This window comes from Falco biarmicus, chromosome 9 (assembly GCF_023638135.1).
Source record: "Falco biarmicus isolate bFalBia1 chromosome 9, bFalBia1.pri, whole genome shotgun sequence".
NCBI lineage: Eukaryota > Metazoa > Chordata > Aves > Falconiformes > Falconidae > Falco > Falco biarmicus.
In genome coordinates, this window is record NC_079296.1 from 17,360,307 (window position 1) to 17,377,738 (window position 17,432).

Genomic DNA, 17,432 nt, shown 5'->3' on the forward strand with positions numbered 1-17,432 from the left:
AATTCCTAAAATGCCGGGCATTCAAATAATACATCAGAAAGCACAGAAGAAAAATAATTGTATGCATGAAGCAAGATGTAGTAGGAAAACCACAAAGTCTAGAAAGCTATTTACAGAATTCTAGGAGGTAGCTGTGTGATGTGTATGGGAAACCCAGCAGAATCAAATAGCAAGGAAACTAATTTCCTGACTCCTGACAGAAATAGGGTTGATTGCCTGCACTTGGTGCAGCTTTGCATATGCAAATTACTCCCCTTCTTTAGCTCCTGTTCATTATGAGGTGACTCTCTGTTTCCCACTCCCCATACCCAGTTTGGTTCTGGTTCTAGGATGAAGGGAGCATATCTCATTTTACTGATTACTCAAAGATGCACATGCCTTTCATCTTCTTTGTAAAGCAGAAATCCTACAGAAAACATATTTCACATTGGACCAAAATAATTTTTTCTACTGAATAAACCTAGAGCCTGGTAGGGGGAAAAAACCTGAAACACAGCTGTGATTGTAGTAGAAAATCATCTCTGCAGAGAACTGCAAGCAAAGTTGCTATAAAGGAACACCAGGAGATAGTTGCTTTCCCTTTTCCCTAGATTGTGCAGTTGGTTTTGCCTGCACCAAATGCGTATAAAACTTCCTAGTGTGATAAATGGGTTGAAAACACAAGGCATTAACCCCCAGTACTGTCTGGAAGATCATTTGTAAAAGTGCTGTTAATATACCTATGGGCAATAATCCGCCTTTATACCCTGCTTGTAGATGGCAATCTCCTGCCTGAAGTTTCCCATTTTCCTCTTGCTTGCATCCATATAACAACTATGTATACTTCATATTATGCCTATAGCACAGATCATAATTTTTCTCCCTCATTCCTGTCTGCTTGCTGTAAGCTTTCCACTATCCAAAGGAGTTCTGCGTCCTTGACTGAGCCCAGCAGATACACTGGAACGACGTCCAACCTGGATCCTGCCCCCACACTCCGGAGTAACTGCCCAGAACTGTGCCGCTGTAAAACAGGTGTAGGGATAGCACAACTGAACTGTAAACACACTCTGTCTGCTCTGGGCACTATCACAGAGCTTTCTGCCTGCTGAAGGCATTTACATCTGCACAAAGCTGGAGAGCATCAAATACTAGTCACAACTGACCATCTGTCCATAATTCTCACCTACTCTGCACAAGTGCAGGTGGCCACAGAGGAGCAGGTCTCTTGGTATTGGCCAAGCCCTACTCACTGCAGGTTGTACGGTGAGTAGTACTTTGTTGCCACATTTATTTCTCTTGGATTGGTTTAGCACAGTGCTGAGCATTTGCCCAGAGTGCCCAGTGCCTGCTGTGAAGTCCAGTTGTGCTCTTTGGGGTGCTGCTCTCCTATTCAAGTTCTCTGTCGTCTAAATGCTATTGAACAAGGGAGCTATTGCCTGTCACAAGGGGATGGCATGTGGTGGGGGGCATAGTGAGAACAGACACGGTGTGCTGCTATATTGCTTAAAATCAGCAGCCCTTTGCCTCTCCCTTTGCAAAGGCATGAGGTACAGTTACCTCTTAATTTTAAGAAGTTTCTAGCTCCATTTGGATAGTCATCTAAGAAATGAATGTGATTTATACTGTGGGGTGAGAAGCTGAGAAATGCAGCTACCACTATATGGCACCCTCTTGCAGTCACTAGAGAGTGATGCTACATTCTGCCTCCTCTCTACTTGCTTCAAGAAGCTGTTTTCAGACCAATTTATAGCTGTTGTATTATTTCTCCAGTCATCTCCTGTGCTTTCCCAAGCACAAGTTACACCTCAGGGGAACACTTTGTGCCAGATAGAGGAACAGTTTGTGCCAGATGGATATCATGTGGAAACCTGCTGGATTTTGAGGCATGGTGTAGCTCCAAAAGGCCACGTAGCAAGGAAGTATGTGGTTGCTCTTCCCTGCCACAAACATGACCCACTGCTCCTCTGCTTCCTCCCACCCCAAGGGTTCACTGCTTCCTCCCACCCTAGGGGTTCGAAGCTGCAGGGAGACAGAAGCTGAGCAGGGTGGAAGGGGGGAGAGTGCCCCATGGCTAGCTGGTAATTGGAGGTGAGCAGGAAACGAATGTGAGCCATCTTAAAAAACTCAAGAGACATACTAGAGAAAAGCAATAGCAAGTTGAAGAGAAGGCATGTCTAGCATGGTATGTGAGGATCTCAATCAGTATATGAGCAGGCATGCCCAGCAGTTAGGACCAGGAATAAGGCACTGACAGCAATTCAGGGTGAGCCAACTCCAGGAGACCAGACTCCTCTGTGGTTCCCCAGCCTAAAGGGCAAGAGGCAAGCAGGCTTAGGGAAGGCCAAGGACCCTGAAGTCCAGCTTCAAGGCCTGATGGGAACTGTGGTCTGATGGGAACAAAACCTTTGTACACCAAGTCAAGGTCTCATCTGAGAGGTAGGCAGGGTGGTGAGGAACTGGAAATGAGAGAGGTTGAGCAGACATGTGAAAGAAAGTAAACTACAAGTAGAGAGTACAGGGCAGGATCTTTATCCAGGGCTCAAAAGTAGTATCTGGAAGCTGAAATGATCACATGGGGTGATTCTTTTATTCCCTAGTTGCTGGTGGGTGTATTTAGGTTCCTAGACTAATCATCAGACTCCTCAGAAACTCCAGTAGCAAAATCCAAGGTTTAGACCAGACTCTTGTCCAGTTTTTTCAGTGCTGTTGTGCCTGTGGCTGTCATCAGGCTCAAATTCTGAAGAGTCCTTGGCCACCTCCACTTTGAAAGATGATCTATACCCCTCATTCAGTGCTATGTGAAGCCTCGTTCTATCCTTGCAATCCTAATCCTCCAGAGGTTATTTTCATCTGCATGTGCATACATACATCGGGTGAGACACAGGACCTAAGCGTGCAACTGGAGTGTGCTGCACAGAGCCTCAGCCTTGAACCCAGAGGGAATATAAGAGAGGTTTTACCCTACTAGTATGGCACCAGGATTTATAGGGTGATTTGGATAAAGCAGTCTTGTGTCTGACACTTACGTACCAAGGCACATCTTTAACTGAGATTCTCACCTCCTACTCTACCTTCAAATAAAATTATATGTCTCCATTTTCAGTTACCAGGCTGAGAACTAAATCCTGCTCCTTTCTCCTCTATATGCACAGTTTCTCCTGGGAGAGAGAAATGCCTAGTTCCCTAGTCTAGAAATGTCAATCTTGGGTCTAGCAAGATCTTCATTTGTGCCCTGCCATGGTGCCAGGTTCAGCAGCTCAGTGGCTTTTTCCGCTGGGAATATTGTACCAACCTGGTATCTCTGCCGTAAGTAATAAGATGAACTCAGCATGGAAAAGAAGTTATGTAGGGCTGTTACTGGTATCTTACACACTCATGCTACTCAGTGCTCAGGGTTTAAAATCATTACAAGCCTTGAAACATGAGCTGTTTTAGTTTTGTTTTGGCTGAAGTGTGGAGTGTTACCTGGAGTGTGGTGAAGTTTGGTCTCTAAATTCAATTGTTGCTTGAGTACATGGAGTTTCCACTTAGGTCAGCAGGGTAGTACATGTGCTGCCTGTAGGACATTTCAGCACTTCAGGGAGGAGTTTCTAATCATACAAGGAGTTGTCTGTATCTCACTGTAACCACCTCCCTCTTCCAAATATACCCTTTGCTTAAGTGGCCTTAGGAACAGCCTGCACAAAGCTTTGCTTTCTCTGACTTGGATCTTCAAAATTAATTTATTTGCACTGCATTCTTGTGCACTTCATTTCAAATGGTCTGACTTCAAATTGTTGGCATCTGCAAAGTCATTTCAAGAGCAGGAGATGAGATCTGCCTCGTTACATGGTGCTAGATGGACATTAGCAGTAGCTAAGACAAGTGTCATCAGCAAGGCTGTCACCTGAGCACGTTTTGATCATGTGGAAGTCTGGCAGACAGTGTCAGTCTGGCAAGTAGCCTTCACCATTTTAATTTTCCAAAGACAGAGAATTAAACCCTGACCCTGCTCCCCTTTTTTCTTGGATCCCAGGTCTGAGCTGTGCTGGAAGTATTCATAAGCAGTGAATTTCAACATGATCGATTCTGTTCTAAAAAAGGTTGCAAACCTCTTGATTTGGCTTTTTTCTGCTTGTTTTTTATATTGAAATACATAATATATAATAGTTGTTATTTTAATATATTTCATAAACACCTAATCTCTTCCACTTTTACACAGGCATCAGGAAGATTTATCAGTAGTTTGTAGCCCCCACAACAGGAGAAACAGTTAATGCCAGGCTCCTTCCTGCCACTAAGTGAGCTTAATGCACTGTGAGATGTAGGACTGGGACAGAAATATGCAGGATTCGATCACAGAGCTGGAGTGTGCGTTGAAATAGCTGGCGTGCCCATGGTGCGTTACTTGCTGGGCAGCCTGTTTGCCTGCATGCCACATATGCTACCACTCAGGGATCTCCAAACTGCAGCAAGCTTCTCGCTGCCAAAACTCCCTGGTATGAGGCTGGCCTTCTCCTCTGGTATGTGGGACTGAGCAACACCATATGTGAACGCCAAAAGAGGATAGATTAGGAAGAAAGGATTTCCTAAGGTTTAAACCCTCCAGACTTAGCACCACATCAGGCGAATGCCAAAACCCCAGGTAACTCAGAGAAGAACGGTGGCAACATCTAGTGGCCGTTGAGGCTATAGGTCTGGACTGCCTGGAATACCCTTGCTCTGCCTACACGCCCTGTGCTTGCCCTGCTGTGCTCTTTGCTGGACATTTCTCCTTCCATCGGGTATGATTCTTTGGGGGTAGATATCCCTACTAGGCACCTTACTATTTTCTGATTTTAAAGTACTCTCTTGAGTAGCGCATTGAAGTCATCCCTACCCTGCTGCGTAGCTGCTCAGTAATCATTTGGCTTTGTAACCTCAGGGCTGGCTTCCGTGCCGCCTTTGAAACTCTGTTTCTCAGGCTCTTTCTGACATGACCTGCTGTGAGAAGAAATGACTCTCACTTGAGAAGGTTGTAGAGGTTAACAGGGAATTTAATCAGAGCCCTGGACACAGCAACTGTCCTGCAATGTGTCAAACCATCTGGAGTAGCTCATAATCCTCCTTTGTCAGCTTTATTAAGCAAAACAAGATGCAGTCCTAATCTGCAGCCTGTGCATCTGTAGACTTATTTCTCTGGGAGCTGTGCTTCTGGTTGGACAGAAGCTCAGGTTTGGCATCAGCAAACATAGCTGCCCCTTTGTGCGTTTCCTGCGTTTCCTGTCCGCAAATTGATCAGAAATATGCTGGATAGTTCCAAGACCCCCTCCAGACCACTGTGTAAGAAACTTATCCTTGCAATTAATCTGAAAAACATCCACAAAATCATACCTGGACAAGTGTCCAGAGTCTGCAGTCTAATCCTACAGCTGACCCCAGCATCTCCTGCAGTGCTCAGGAATTGCTGTGAGTTGCATGCATCTGGGAAATGCAACCTGTTATGCTTGTCCTAAACTGAGCACAATGGACCTCTCAGGACCTAGAAATTGAGTAGACTTGAACATGAGTTGGGTTGGGGTTAGAGTCAGGGTTAGGCTTGGAGCCTGAGGATACAATGGGATATATCTGATTTTGTGACTGATTTGGTTTTCTGATCTCTTGGTTAATATTAAGTGGAATCGTTCAATGTGAGTTTATATTTGGATTTGCCACAGCTGACAAAGTTGCTAGCAGATTTACAAGCAGAGGGTAGGGTTTAGGTTAAAGCAGGCTGAGGGACAGGGCTGGGACAGGCCAGCTGGGGCTGGCCCATGAACTTCTTCACCCTGTCAGTGAGTGTTTTATAGCTAGTAGTACCAAAGTTTTGGGTTTCACTTAGGTTTTTCCTTGCATAGGGCTTTATTAATGTATGGGGGGTTCAGTCCAACTTAGGTGTTTTTATTGCTGAGACATCCCGTCCTTTTTAGGACTCCTTATATTGTCTTGGCCTTAGTAGTTTGTTGGTAGTGCTAGCTGCATGTGCTGTACACATAGCAGTTCCTCCTGGGTGCCAAGCAAAGAAAGTGACAAAATGCCACATGTAAAGTGCATATCACAAGTTTATTCTTCTGCACAAATAGAAAGTGACTATAAACTGGGGGGGGCGGGGGGAGACAAAACAGGAAAGGAAAAAAAGTATTTCCATAAACAAAGATGCCAATTCTGTTCTTCTTCTGGGGTCACATCTTCCACCAGAGAGAGCAGTACCGCTGGGCTCCCATTTTCAGAGCACTGTTGAGTCTTTTCTAGGAAGAGGGTCCGGTAGGGGATGCTGGATATTATAGCAGAAAGGGAGCATATTCATTCCAAGGGACAATCTTGGCTTGCACTATGCTCATGTCTGGCGATCAGTGACCCATCATCACACCAGTCTCTTCTGAGATTCTTCCTCTCAGCTGCTGCAGGATCTTAAGGTTATCTCTGGCAAGTGTTCTCATATGTTCAGAGGGAATGGATTGATCCTTCTGAAGCAAAGATGAACCCCCAGAATTGTCATAGCTGCAATGTGTAACCTGCAGCATTCTAGAGAGGAGGGATGATAGGCTGTTTTAAATCAGAGACCATGCATCTTCAAATGCTTAACAAGGGGATACTGGGGTTTGGCCTACCACTGCAGCTTATAGCTTAGCAGGTGGGAGCTAAAACTTGTCAAACAACTGTTTATGTCTGTGCTTGTTGAACAGCTGAAGAATTAGAAATTTCAAGAGGCTCAAGAAAAGCTTATATGGTTGAAAAGTATTCCTCGTAACCTCACCTGTGACCTTTCTAAGAGGCACAGCCACAATATTTTCATGAGCAGACACTAGCAGAGCTGCTTGAAGCCAGCAGTAGTGCAGGTTTCTTCCTTATAGCTTAGCAGATGCATCTCAGTATTATTTCTTATCTCATGCTACTTGCAGCCACAGGCCTTGTTTGGGATATGCCACAAGCACTGTAGGCCTCATCTGCAACACCCTCTGCTTCTGCAGATTAAGTCCTGTGTCAGCATAGGATCCAGAAAAGATCAAGAGGGGCTGAGATCCAGCAGACTACTTTGGCTTTGCTTCTAAGCATAGCTTCGAACCAAGGATGTTAGAAGTGAAATGCAGGATCCCCAGCCTCCTGGTTCTTTTCCTTGCTCTGATGTTTAATACTCGTTCTCCAGTCAAACCTAACATTTTTTCATCTCCTGCTCATTACATTATTAGAAATGATGGGCCAAATGCAGTTATTCCACTCACTTGGGTGCTGACATCTAACATTCAACAGTGTTTGGCCTTGGCTTGCATGAGCGTCTCCCAGAAATCTGGGGTGGGACCACTGAAATACTAACCATGTGCAATCTCCCTTACATGCTAAGGCCAGACCTCTCTTTTTTCTCAGCGGCAAAATGAATTTCCCAAGACACTCAGGTCCTGAGAGCACTCACCTTTATGGACCTGAGGGAGAGAGACACTGGAGCAAGATTCAGACTTTCTGAGGTTATTTCTTCACTGCAGAATTATCTTGAACACCCTTTCTCTGGTCCACACAACCCCTCTCTACACCTGAGTTCAGTGATGCTTTCAACTTGTGGTAGCTTGTCTGTCTAAGGCTAGTGGCTAAAACCATTAGCCAGTGACAGACAGCACTCCACAAGGAGACTAGGAACAAAGCTTTTGGAGCACTGCTAGTCCTCGAGTTCCTTCTCACAGCTTTCCTAGCAAAACAGAATATTCCTCCTTCCATATTTGAGAAGAATCACAGAGATTCAGCTTGCTACAGCACACAGGACTTTTTTCCAGAAACACTGGCAATACAATGCAGCACACGATGAGTGAGAAAGCAATTGTCCAAATTAGGTTTTGTAACATGGCTCCTCTCCTTCACCAGAGCTAAGTGGATTCTGGTGATGGGAATTAATTTACCCTATGGTAATGACTTGTCCTAAGACGTCCCCTCTGGGGCTTTCCAGGAACACACACAATCACCTCATCAGTTCAGGTCAGCTGCTCCCATGTCATACAACCAGGGGCAGCACCTCTTCTGGCTCAGCCACCCCTTTGCACATTAACTCAAGGCATTCCCAAAGGTTTTCTCTCCATCCTCTCCCATGGCTGATAAGTCTGCCAAGTGAGGTGTAAGTGCTGTCCTCAGCCCTCCCCAGTATGTACGTCCTGTGTTTCAGGGCCCCCAGGAATGTGCATTCTCCAAGGAAATGTAGAAACACCAGCTTTTGTGAAAAGAGCTATACACTGTAAGCTCCAGCTGCACGGAGGAAGGTTGGCTCAGACTTAGTGTGAAACCACACTAGCTGCACTGCTTACAGACTTGGCACCAGCCCCATTTGACCCTCCTTTTTTTCTCCCCAGAACCTATAGTTTTGTACATCCAAAGTTTGTTCTCAGTCTGGTCAGAGAACAGCTTCTGCTTGAAGGAGACAAGCAAGCCTAATGAGATGGAGGCATGTCTTAAACAAGGCTAAAAGACCTTCATCCAGCCTCCAGTACTCATTCCTGAGAGTCTAGCAAAAAGCTGGGCAATCTCTGCCCAGGAAGCTCCTTCCCTGCAGCTGGGGCATCTGCCATGTTTGGAAGCCAGTGCTTCAGGAGCAATGTTTTCTTGGTGTACTCATGGGATCACACTGTAAAAGTGGCTGCTGCAAAACAGGAGCACAGGTGGAAAGCAAATGGCAGAGGTGTGTGCGAACCAGAGCACAGATGGCATGCACACACACATGCACAGTCCCTACTAATATCCTGAATTGTTCCTTGGGAAAGGGAATTCTTTTTTCTTGTGTGCCTTTAGTGTAGGGATTAAGTCTGAGGCTAGCCTGGGCCATTCAAGGAATAACCAGTCCTGTTTCCCCAGCATCGCCAGCGAAATGAGCTCTGTATGTGTGTGTGAGTGCAGATCCTCTGCGAATCTCAGAGCACTTCAGTTCTTATCAAATAGATCCCAAGGATACTGAAATCATTTAGTATGAAATTCTACTTGTGAATTTCTGTTTCCCTTTCCTCCACTTCCACACCGAGAGCATCTGTAAAGGGGCTTCATTTTCTAGCTCATCACAGAGTTTTCAGCAAGTTTAATGTCATGATCCATTTCCAATCTAGCCACACTTCTGTCCTAAACTAAACAAAAAGATGATGTGCAATTCAATCCTGCCTCCTTTTAAAACCAAGTGTACCTTCTCCCACGCAATCCTCCTTTGTACTTACAGCATCTATATCCTCTTCCAGTGGGACTAATGCTGCAGGGCCTTCCTTGCGCCAATCAGCCACTGCCTGAGCTTAGCTTTGCCTTTGTGTATCCTCAAAAACAGATACTTCTTTCTGTGGTTCCTCCACCTTGTGATAGCCCCACCAAGTCCATTCAATGCCCCTCTTTGGCAAACTGCTCCCAGACCTGATAGCCATGTTTAGCACCAGCTAAGATGACTCTCCCTTTCACCCTCATCCCTGGTGACTGTAGGAGCGGGCATACACGGCCACCCTCCTGTGCAGGGCACACTGCCCACACGTGCCGTGCAAACACCGCCGCTCACTCTGCTCTCTTGCTTCCTCTCCCATGGCCCTCTGGAGGGGAGTCTGGGAGAAGTGCCCAAGGCAAAGCCCCACTTCTGCTTTCATTCCCTGCTGAACGCTGCGGTGTGCATGTGTGTGTGTGCGTATGGACTGACAGGCTCAGAGGAAAGCAGTCTAATGGAGAAGCTAGGGCTTCTGTGCTGTAATCCCAGCTCTGACCCTTTCTTCCTGGAAAAGCTCTTGCCCCTCAGTCTGTTCAGGGGTGACTCCAAAGCCCTTGGGAAAGGAAAACCACTGCCGCCTACATGTCCTCACATGAGGCCACCCCTGCCCTTCACCACCTCCAGAGGTGCATTTTGCTACTGTGTAGAAGTTCCCAGTCTCTGTGTCCTCTTTCCACATTCTTCCTCCTGCTGTAGCCATGGCCAGTAAGCCTTGCCACGAAGCTGCCCATCTGAGACTAAGGGGAGGCTGGGGGAGAGGGTGGTGCAGAAGGGGAGTAATTATTTTTTTTTGTCTTTTCTTCATTTTGTATCACTCATCCCAATGTACTGAGCTGACATGAATGACAAAACAAGCACTATCTCTGCAGGGCCACAGATGGGATGGGAGCACTGCCTGCCTCAGTGGTGGCCAAAGCTTGGCCTCCACACATTGGCCTGCATCCCTGTTCTTGCTGCTGAGAATTTGGGCCTGGCCACCTGAAACCGAGAGGCTGAGGCTGGGTTTGGGTAAGGCCCCTGGCCCGCCTGACCAGGCTCTGGGGAGCTCTGGTATGGCTTAGGGGACTGGCTGAGCTCCACCTGGAAGGGTGCCGGTGTAGTGGGGGCAGAAGAGGCCATTTCTGTTCTCCACACTGGCTCATCCAACGTGGTGGCCGAGCGGGGCACAAGCACAGTGGGTGCCAGGCTGCTTGAGGTTGGCATGGGAGCTGGAGTGGAGAAGCGACGTATCTCCTGAGTCTTGGCTGTTTTCACAGGGACCTGCTTGGCTGCCGTGAAGGATGAGCTAGCCTGTGGGCCTGTCTGACCAGGAGACTCCTGAATGCTGGAGCTTGGGGGATCCCCAAAACAGAACATGGCTGATTTTAATTGATAGGGCTGGTGGCGCATTAAATCAATGACCTTGATCCCTGATTTCTGGCCAGGTGCCTTTTTCACTTTGCTCTCTGCTTTGCTAGCCTGAGATTTGCTGGCTGCCAGAGGATAGAAAGGGGAATGCATTGGGTTGTAAGCTATTGGAGGGGGAGCACGGATGTTGGGTGAATATTTCCAGGATGAGGGTAGAGAAGGGGAAGGAGAGGGTGTCCTGGCCTTGGACTCTGGCTTCGGTGTTGTCTCCACCACATACTTGTCCATGCGGCTCTGGCGTTTGGCAAAGAGCTCTGCCCCCTTGCCTTTAAGCTGAGGCATGTCCTGGGCCCCATTTACCAGTCCAGCATCTTGCTGCTGAGGCTTAGGAGCCACTGGCGGTGGGGTCTTGAATTTGCGGCCAGAAGACTGCATGAAGTTGCAGGCCTCAGCACCCAGACTGAGGAAGTCCTCCTCAGGCCCAGACTCAAAGCCTGCCCCAGGGTGGTCAGCTTTAGGCTTCTCATCCAGGTTCTGCACCAGAGACAGGAGCTCAGGGTTGGGTGAATTCTTCTTCTTCTCCTCAATCTTGCTGAACATGGGTTTCTTGTTGCCCCGTCGGCGAGCCTCCTGCAGGATGCCTGTGCGGGGAGCCGGCACAGCAATCCTCTGCTCCCTGGAGGTCAAGGGCTCAGAAGGAGGTCGTGGTGTTGCTGGTGAGACAGCAGGAGAAGGCTGCTTTGGCAGGGGGGAACTGCTTATTGTGTGCTGTGACGGTGCTGGACTGATATACAAAGAAGAAGAGGCTGTTCCAGGGACTCGTGGTTGGGATGCCGCAGAGGCTACTTCTCCTCCTGGCTTTGAGGGAGTTGACAGAAAGATAGAGGTGGTAGATGTTCGGGCAGTGTTGGCAGAAGGCTTAGTGTCTGGAGTACTTCCTCCCCCTCTTGGCTGTGACTCCAGTGGTGGTGTTGGTCTTCCTGGTGCAGGGATATACAGAGATGTGGAGGAGCTGACTGGACCACGGTGTGTTGGCACTGGTGCACTGGCAGGTGTTCCTGGAGCCAGAGGTGAGAAAGGGGGAACCACTGTGCTTTGTCCACCTAGACTTTCACTAGGTTTTTTGGGTGCAGATGGCCTGAAGACGACAGAGGATGTTGCTGGGCGTTGGCCAGAGAAGCCAGGAGTAAAGGGTCGTGCAGACCTGTTGAACATGCTTGTTGAGCTTGCAGTGAAGGGGTCAGGCGTGCTTGGGGGAGGCAGGAAGAAAGTGGGGCTAGGGGGAGCCAGGAGCTGAGCTGGGGGGGTGTCTGGCTGCTTGCTGGGCACTTGCACACCTTCCAGGTGGATGCTGAGGGGCACACTGTCTACCTTCTGTGGCACAGGCATATCTCCGTTCACCGTGCCCTGCTGTGGCTGGGCAGCTGGGGCAGGCTGGGTGCTCTTCTGCACCGGGACTTTCTCGACTGTGTACTTCCCAGCCCGTTCCCTCTGTTGCTCAAATAATCGTGCTCCTTTACCTGAAGCCTCACTCAAGCCTTTTTGCTTCTCTTCCTTCTGTTCAGAGTCAGACTTGGACTTTTCAATGTCCAGGTAAGTGTTGTCCCAGTCTGAGTGATTAGTTAGGCTTCGGGCATCAGAGAAACCTTCCTCATCAAATTCAGACTCACTAGTTGGAAAAACTCCGTCTTCCTCCTCGTAGGAGCGGTCTTCGTCAACACTCCCAAAGCTTACCAATGTATACTTCTTAGCCCTCTGCCTGCGCTTCTTGAACATCAGCACCCCCTTGGAGTGGGGGTTCGGTGCATCTGTCAGCAAGGATGCAATGGTTCTGCACTTGGTTTTGGCTTCTTTCACGTTCTTCTCTTGGATGCTCTCGTGGCGGTGGAGCTCTGCAAAAGACAAAAGGAGGCAAGCTCAAGGTCAGTGAAAGGCTGGGTGGGCAAAGCTGGACTGTGTGATATGGCTACAAGTATTCTGGTGCCCATACCAGGAAATACACTGCCCTTCTTTGCTAATTGTGTCTTTAGGAACTGCTGATAGAAAGCCAGGTGCAGTTTTCTCTTTCCCTGCAAACACAACAGAAGTCCATGCAAATGTGGGGAGGGAACTTCCCCCCACTCTGATGGCTGGTCTCTGTTTCTTGGTCAGACCTGGGATTTCCTATTTCTGCAACACGTTGCCAAGAGTCCCAGGCTGTATCTCACAGTGTTTTTACTGTGCATGCCCTTGCTCCTGGGAATTTTTACCATTTACTTATGACCCTGAAGGTGCTTTTTGCAGACCTTCCTCCTACCATATGGAGGATTCCCTGGATCAAGTGATTTGTCTGGCCCTGAGAGTTTGGGAAGCAGCCACTGCTACTGCTAGCACCCGTGTACATAAGCAATGGGAGAGGTGTCCTGCAGGCACAGCTGGGCTGCTCCTGCTTTAGGCCCTGCAGGGCCAGCTACAGAGTCAGTGTCTTGCAGCAGCGTTGTGTGTGGGGCTGTTGGCTGCTCTCTGCAGCGGCCCTGCAACAGCAGGAGGCATGTTTTCACCCTTGCTGTGGTCCCTTGTGTGCCCTATACCCAACAAGGAAGAAAAGCATTTGCTCCTGAACAAGAAAAGAATGCCAGACCCCCACAACTGATCAGCCAGGACAGAAGGAATCCACTTAGACAGGCTTGCTTGGAAAGCCAACACCTGTTGGGACACTGGCATGGAAGTGTGGGGTAATAATTTTCCACCTGCTCTGCCAGCCCAGCGGTCAGTAAAGACCCAGGGAGGAACGTTGTGTTCTTTGCCTTGCTTGCAGGGAAAGCAGAGGGTGAACAAGATTCAGTAGCAAAACCAGTCTTGGCTGCCCAAAAGGAAGTATGGGCATGCCTTGAAACAGTGTTCACGTGACAGAAATCAGCGCTAACCTTGCACAGAAAAAAACCCATATACCTAAACCATAAACTAATTTCTGATTTCTTTTATTTCATCCTTTTTCTTACTCCCATTGTCTTATTCCCAGCATGACAGTACAGCTGAAACATCCATCCACTGCCTGCATCTAATAATTTGTCAAAAAACTCTGTAGCACCTTGTCCAGCCCTGATATTCTCAAGAACAGTACAAAATTGTGCCCTGCTGAAGGGAGAAAGGAGAGGAGAGCGGCAAGCAGTGCTGGGCGATGGTGTTATCTTAAGAGATTATGGAAGCTGCTCAGTCCTCTCAGGATCTCACTTCTGACCATTTTATCACAGAGCATTCATTCAATGGGGATCTGCTAATGTGGTAAACTTACCTACAGTGGGGGTCAGGGAGCTTAGCTAAGAGGGATACTAGTTTTCCTGAGGGTTGCAGATGTGCCCCAAAACCTGGCTAGGCTGCACAGCTGTGGCAGGTGTCATCACTCCATACTGCACCAGTGTAACCACAGCAGAAAGAGCTTCCCTCTCTCACCCAATGCTGAAAATAAGGTGATCTGCAGAGCAGTCATCCTTCCAGGAAGCTCAAGAATACAAGGAAGACTCTTCTCAAGGTTTGCATCCATTCCATAGCACAGGCTGCTGCTTTGGGATTTCAGCAAGGCGACTTCTGAGGTTCCATTCCTCCCCTTGCACCCAGAAAACTGGAAACAGCAAAATCAATGCTGAAAAAATGGCTCACTATTCGTACTTGCACTTGCAAAGTGAAGGCTCTCTGCAAAACTTTCTTTACAGAATGACTGCACCTTGCTGAACTAAGACTGAAGCAGTGTCCACGTTTTCGTGGAGACTTAGTGCTCTTCAGGGCACTCATAGACGGGCCCTCAAAGATCTGCTCTCCATGATGGAAATGAGCTACAGTCCCTGATTTCTGTCCACTCCACTTGCAAATCTGCATGCATGGGTCTCTGGGGGTTGTTAACAATGGAGGAAGTAAGGAAGATTTCTTTTTTGCTACAAGCTACTACACCTCACCTGGCTCATATTTTGCTTCTAAATTTACAAGGAGGAAGAGCAGCACTACAGAATCTTAGTCAAGTGCAGAATATTTAAACTCTAGACCCTCAGTGACTCACAGGAGGATTTCTGGCATAAGGAGCTAACAGCTTAGGGAGCTACACCATCCAAAGTGAGCATGCAGCTCCTTCTGACAGCGGAGTACCATGAAAGCACTCAACTCTAGAGTCTTCGCTATGCCTCAAGCAAGTCTTGGTCCTCACTCAGCATTAGCATCCATGTACAACTTCCCTAGGGAATTGCTCTGAACTGTGCTCTGAAGCAGCTGGCAAGTAAGGCCTTCTGGGACCTGCTACCACCTCCCTATTTTCCTCTTACTTTCCTCCTCATCAAAGGCTAGAGCACATAAATTATACCAGTTCTCCCGAAAGAAAAATGATAATGCTATTCAAGCTACAATCTACCAAAGCAGTTTAAAAAAAAAAAAAGAAAGAGAAATCTTCCTGAGATGACTTGCTGAAGGTAAAGAGCAAGAGTGAAATCAGAATAGGTAAAAGAACAGGGAAAGGAGAGGAGAGGAAAAAGGAGAGGAAGGGAAAGGGAGAAGGAAGATAAAGGAAAGGAAAAGAAAAGAAAAAGAGAGAAAGGGAAAAAGAAAAGAAAGAAAAGAAAAGAGAAGAAAAGAAGAAAAGAAAAGAAAAGAAAAGAAAAGAAAAGAAAAGAGAAGAGAAAAGAAAAGAAAAGAAAAAATAAAATAAAATAGAAAAGAAAAAAAAGAAAAGAAAATAAAAAAGAAAAGAAAAGAAAAGAAAAGAAAAGAAAAGAAAAGAAAAGAAAAGAAAAGAAAAGAAAAGAAAAGAAAAGAAAAGAAAAGAAAAGAAAAAAGAAAAGGAAAAAAAGAGAAAAGAGGAGATGTTTGTACCTGCATAAGGCTGATCCAAGCTTGAGAAGGCAGAGTCCAGACCTGGAGAGCTGGGCATGTCACAGAGCCCGTTTAATTCACAACTCCCCATAAACAGAGAGACAAGGAGAGAGAAGTAAAGCAGTTCCCTGCTGGAGCAGAACCAAAGCTCTAAGGTGTCCAAGCCCTTTGCTATCAGCTCCACAAGCCTTTTAAAGCCTCTCTTTTGTCTCATAAGCATTGCTGCCAAAAGCCATGAGGTCACTTTGTCTATTTTCGTCTTCCTAGCTTCATCACTGAGCAGTGTGATGGACATTGTCACCTGGCACTTAAACACCCTCCTTCTTTCCCCCACCCTCTACCCCCTGTGAGGAATAACTCCTCTATTTTATTTTAAAATAAGAAAATACACGCTATACTGTCACTGCTTCTGTGGTGCAAGCTTTAGGTTAGAAAGGTGCAAGCTTCAGGTTAGTGTTTCCAGTGCCTCAATGTCCAGCATTTCTGTGCTAAAGAGCCTTTCAAAGAGATGAGACTAACACAGTGCTCATTTCCAGCATGGACAAGCAGACAAGCCCACCTGAGATGAAAGAGACTTTCCTTCTCTGAAACCCTCAGAGATAACCCAGCTCTAGGTAAACATACGGAAGAAAATAGAGAGGAGAGGCTTTCTTTTCCTGTGTATATCCATTTCCTTCCATGTCTGAGGAGAAGCAGTTCATGATACAGACTTCTGTTGTGTACCAGGACTGAGGAACATTTAAGAGAGGAGCTTTAGGATCCTGGGTGTCTGCAGCAAAATGGTATTGTTGAATTAAAATGGCAGAGCCTGTTAACTACACCACTGAAGAGTGTGGCTGTGCCCAGGGAGGGTGACGGAGCGTTTGGAAGCCAAGGAGTGGTGTTTTGGCAGCACCGTTCAGAGCTCCAGCACTGGAGACTGAGGTGTTGAAAGATAAGATGCTGATAGGGAGGACTGGGGTGGATGTGGAGGAAGGGAACAGAGGGTGCTGGAAGTCTACAGATCTCCGCAGCTGTGGCCTGCTCAGCATCTCCTCACACTTTGACTAGGTTTCGTCTTACCGCCTCTTTCTGTACACGAGCAATAGCTGCTGTGAAAGAATCCCAGAGCCATGACCAAGGGACGCTGCCATGAGATTGTCCCTCCCAGCAGTCCCAGCCTTAGCAAATCTGCAGCCCATAACTTGAGCAGACCATCTGCAGTGTTAGTGAGTCTAGAAAAATGAAGGTCTGACCATGCCTCCTGAAATGCAGTAGCCATCGCTGCATGCCAAGAAGATGGCTTCCACAGGCAGTCTTGCTGTAAGAGGGATCTGTCATGCTTCATACAGAGGCTCTTACAGCAAAAACAATTAAAGTGGTTCAGTCTCTTCTTTGATGAATATTTACAAATACAGGGAAAACATTGTAGAATCTTATATATATACACAATATGCAATTGGAAATGAAAATACAGCTCTGCAGTACAGAAAAAATTCTCTATTAAGAACAATCAAATGGAATAGATAAAAGATTAAAGTTTATAAAACTCTCCTGAATTCTGTTGGTGGGGTGGATAATTTCTGTAGAAGACTTCTTGTTAACTTTTAAATCACTTAGTTCTTGTCCCCACTAAATTCTGTTGGAATAATCCACAAAAAGGAAAAACTTCTCTTCAGCAAAGCCTATAAAAATTTTCCCATTAACTTAATCTAATTAAATTTCACTGAAGCGAAATTAATTACATTACTAATTACAGTAAAGAGAAGTGTAAAAAATATAAATCTTTTCAAGATCAGGCCTTATTTGAAGAAAGCATTTTAATGTATGCTCAGGTAAACTACCGAACAAGCAGGCTTACATGATGTCAGATAGCGTTCATGTTCACTCAGAAGGAAACAATGGTAAATCTTAATACCAAAGACCAAACTCTAGAAAAGCCATTACCACAGAAAATAAGCATGCTGCTAATTTCAGAGATAAAGAGCCTGTTCCTCTGATGAAATACTATTTGTCTACTATTTTTTCACACGGGATCAACTAGAATTTTGTTCTTCCAGCTATTTATGTTAGACAAGGT

General features: G+C 46.6%; 1 protein-coding gene across 1 annotated transcript in view; it reads right to left on the reverse strand.

The window, feature by feature from the left end:
• Positions 1 to 6,036: 6,036 nt before the first annotated feature.
• Positions 6,037 to 17,432, reverse strand: part of SYNPO2L (synaptopodin 2 like) — a 41,686-nt gene continuing 30,290 nt past the window's right edge. Inside the window, exon 4 of the mRNA XM_056352934.1 lies at positions 6,037 to 12,429. Within this exon, the coding sequence (XP_056208909.1) occupies positions 10,091 to 12,429 (2,339 nt within the window). The 3' untranslated portion in view covers positions 6,037 to 10,090. The remainder of the gene's footprint in view (positions 12,430 to 17,432) is intronic.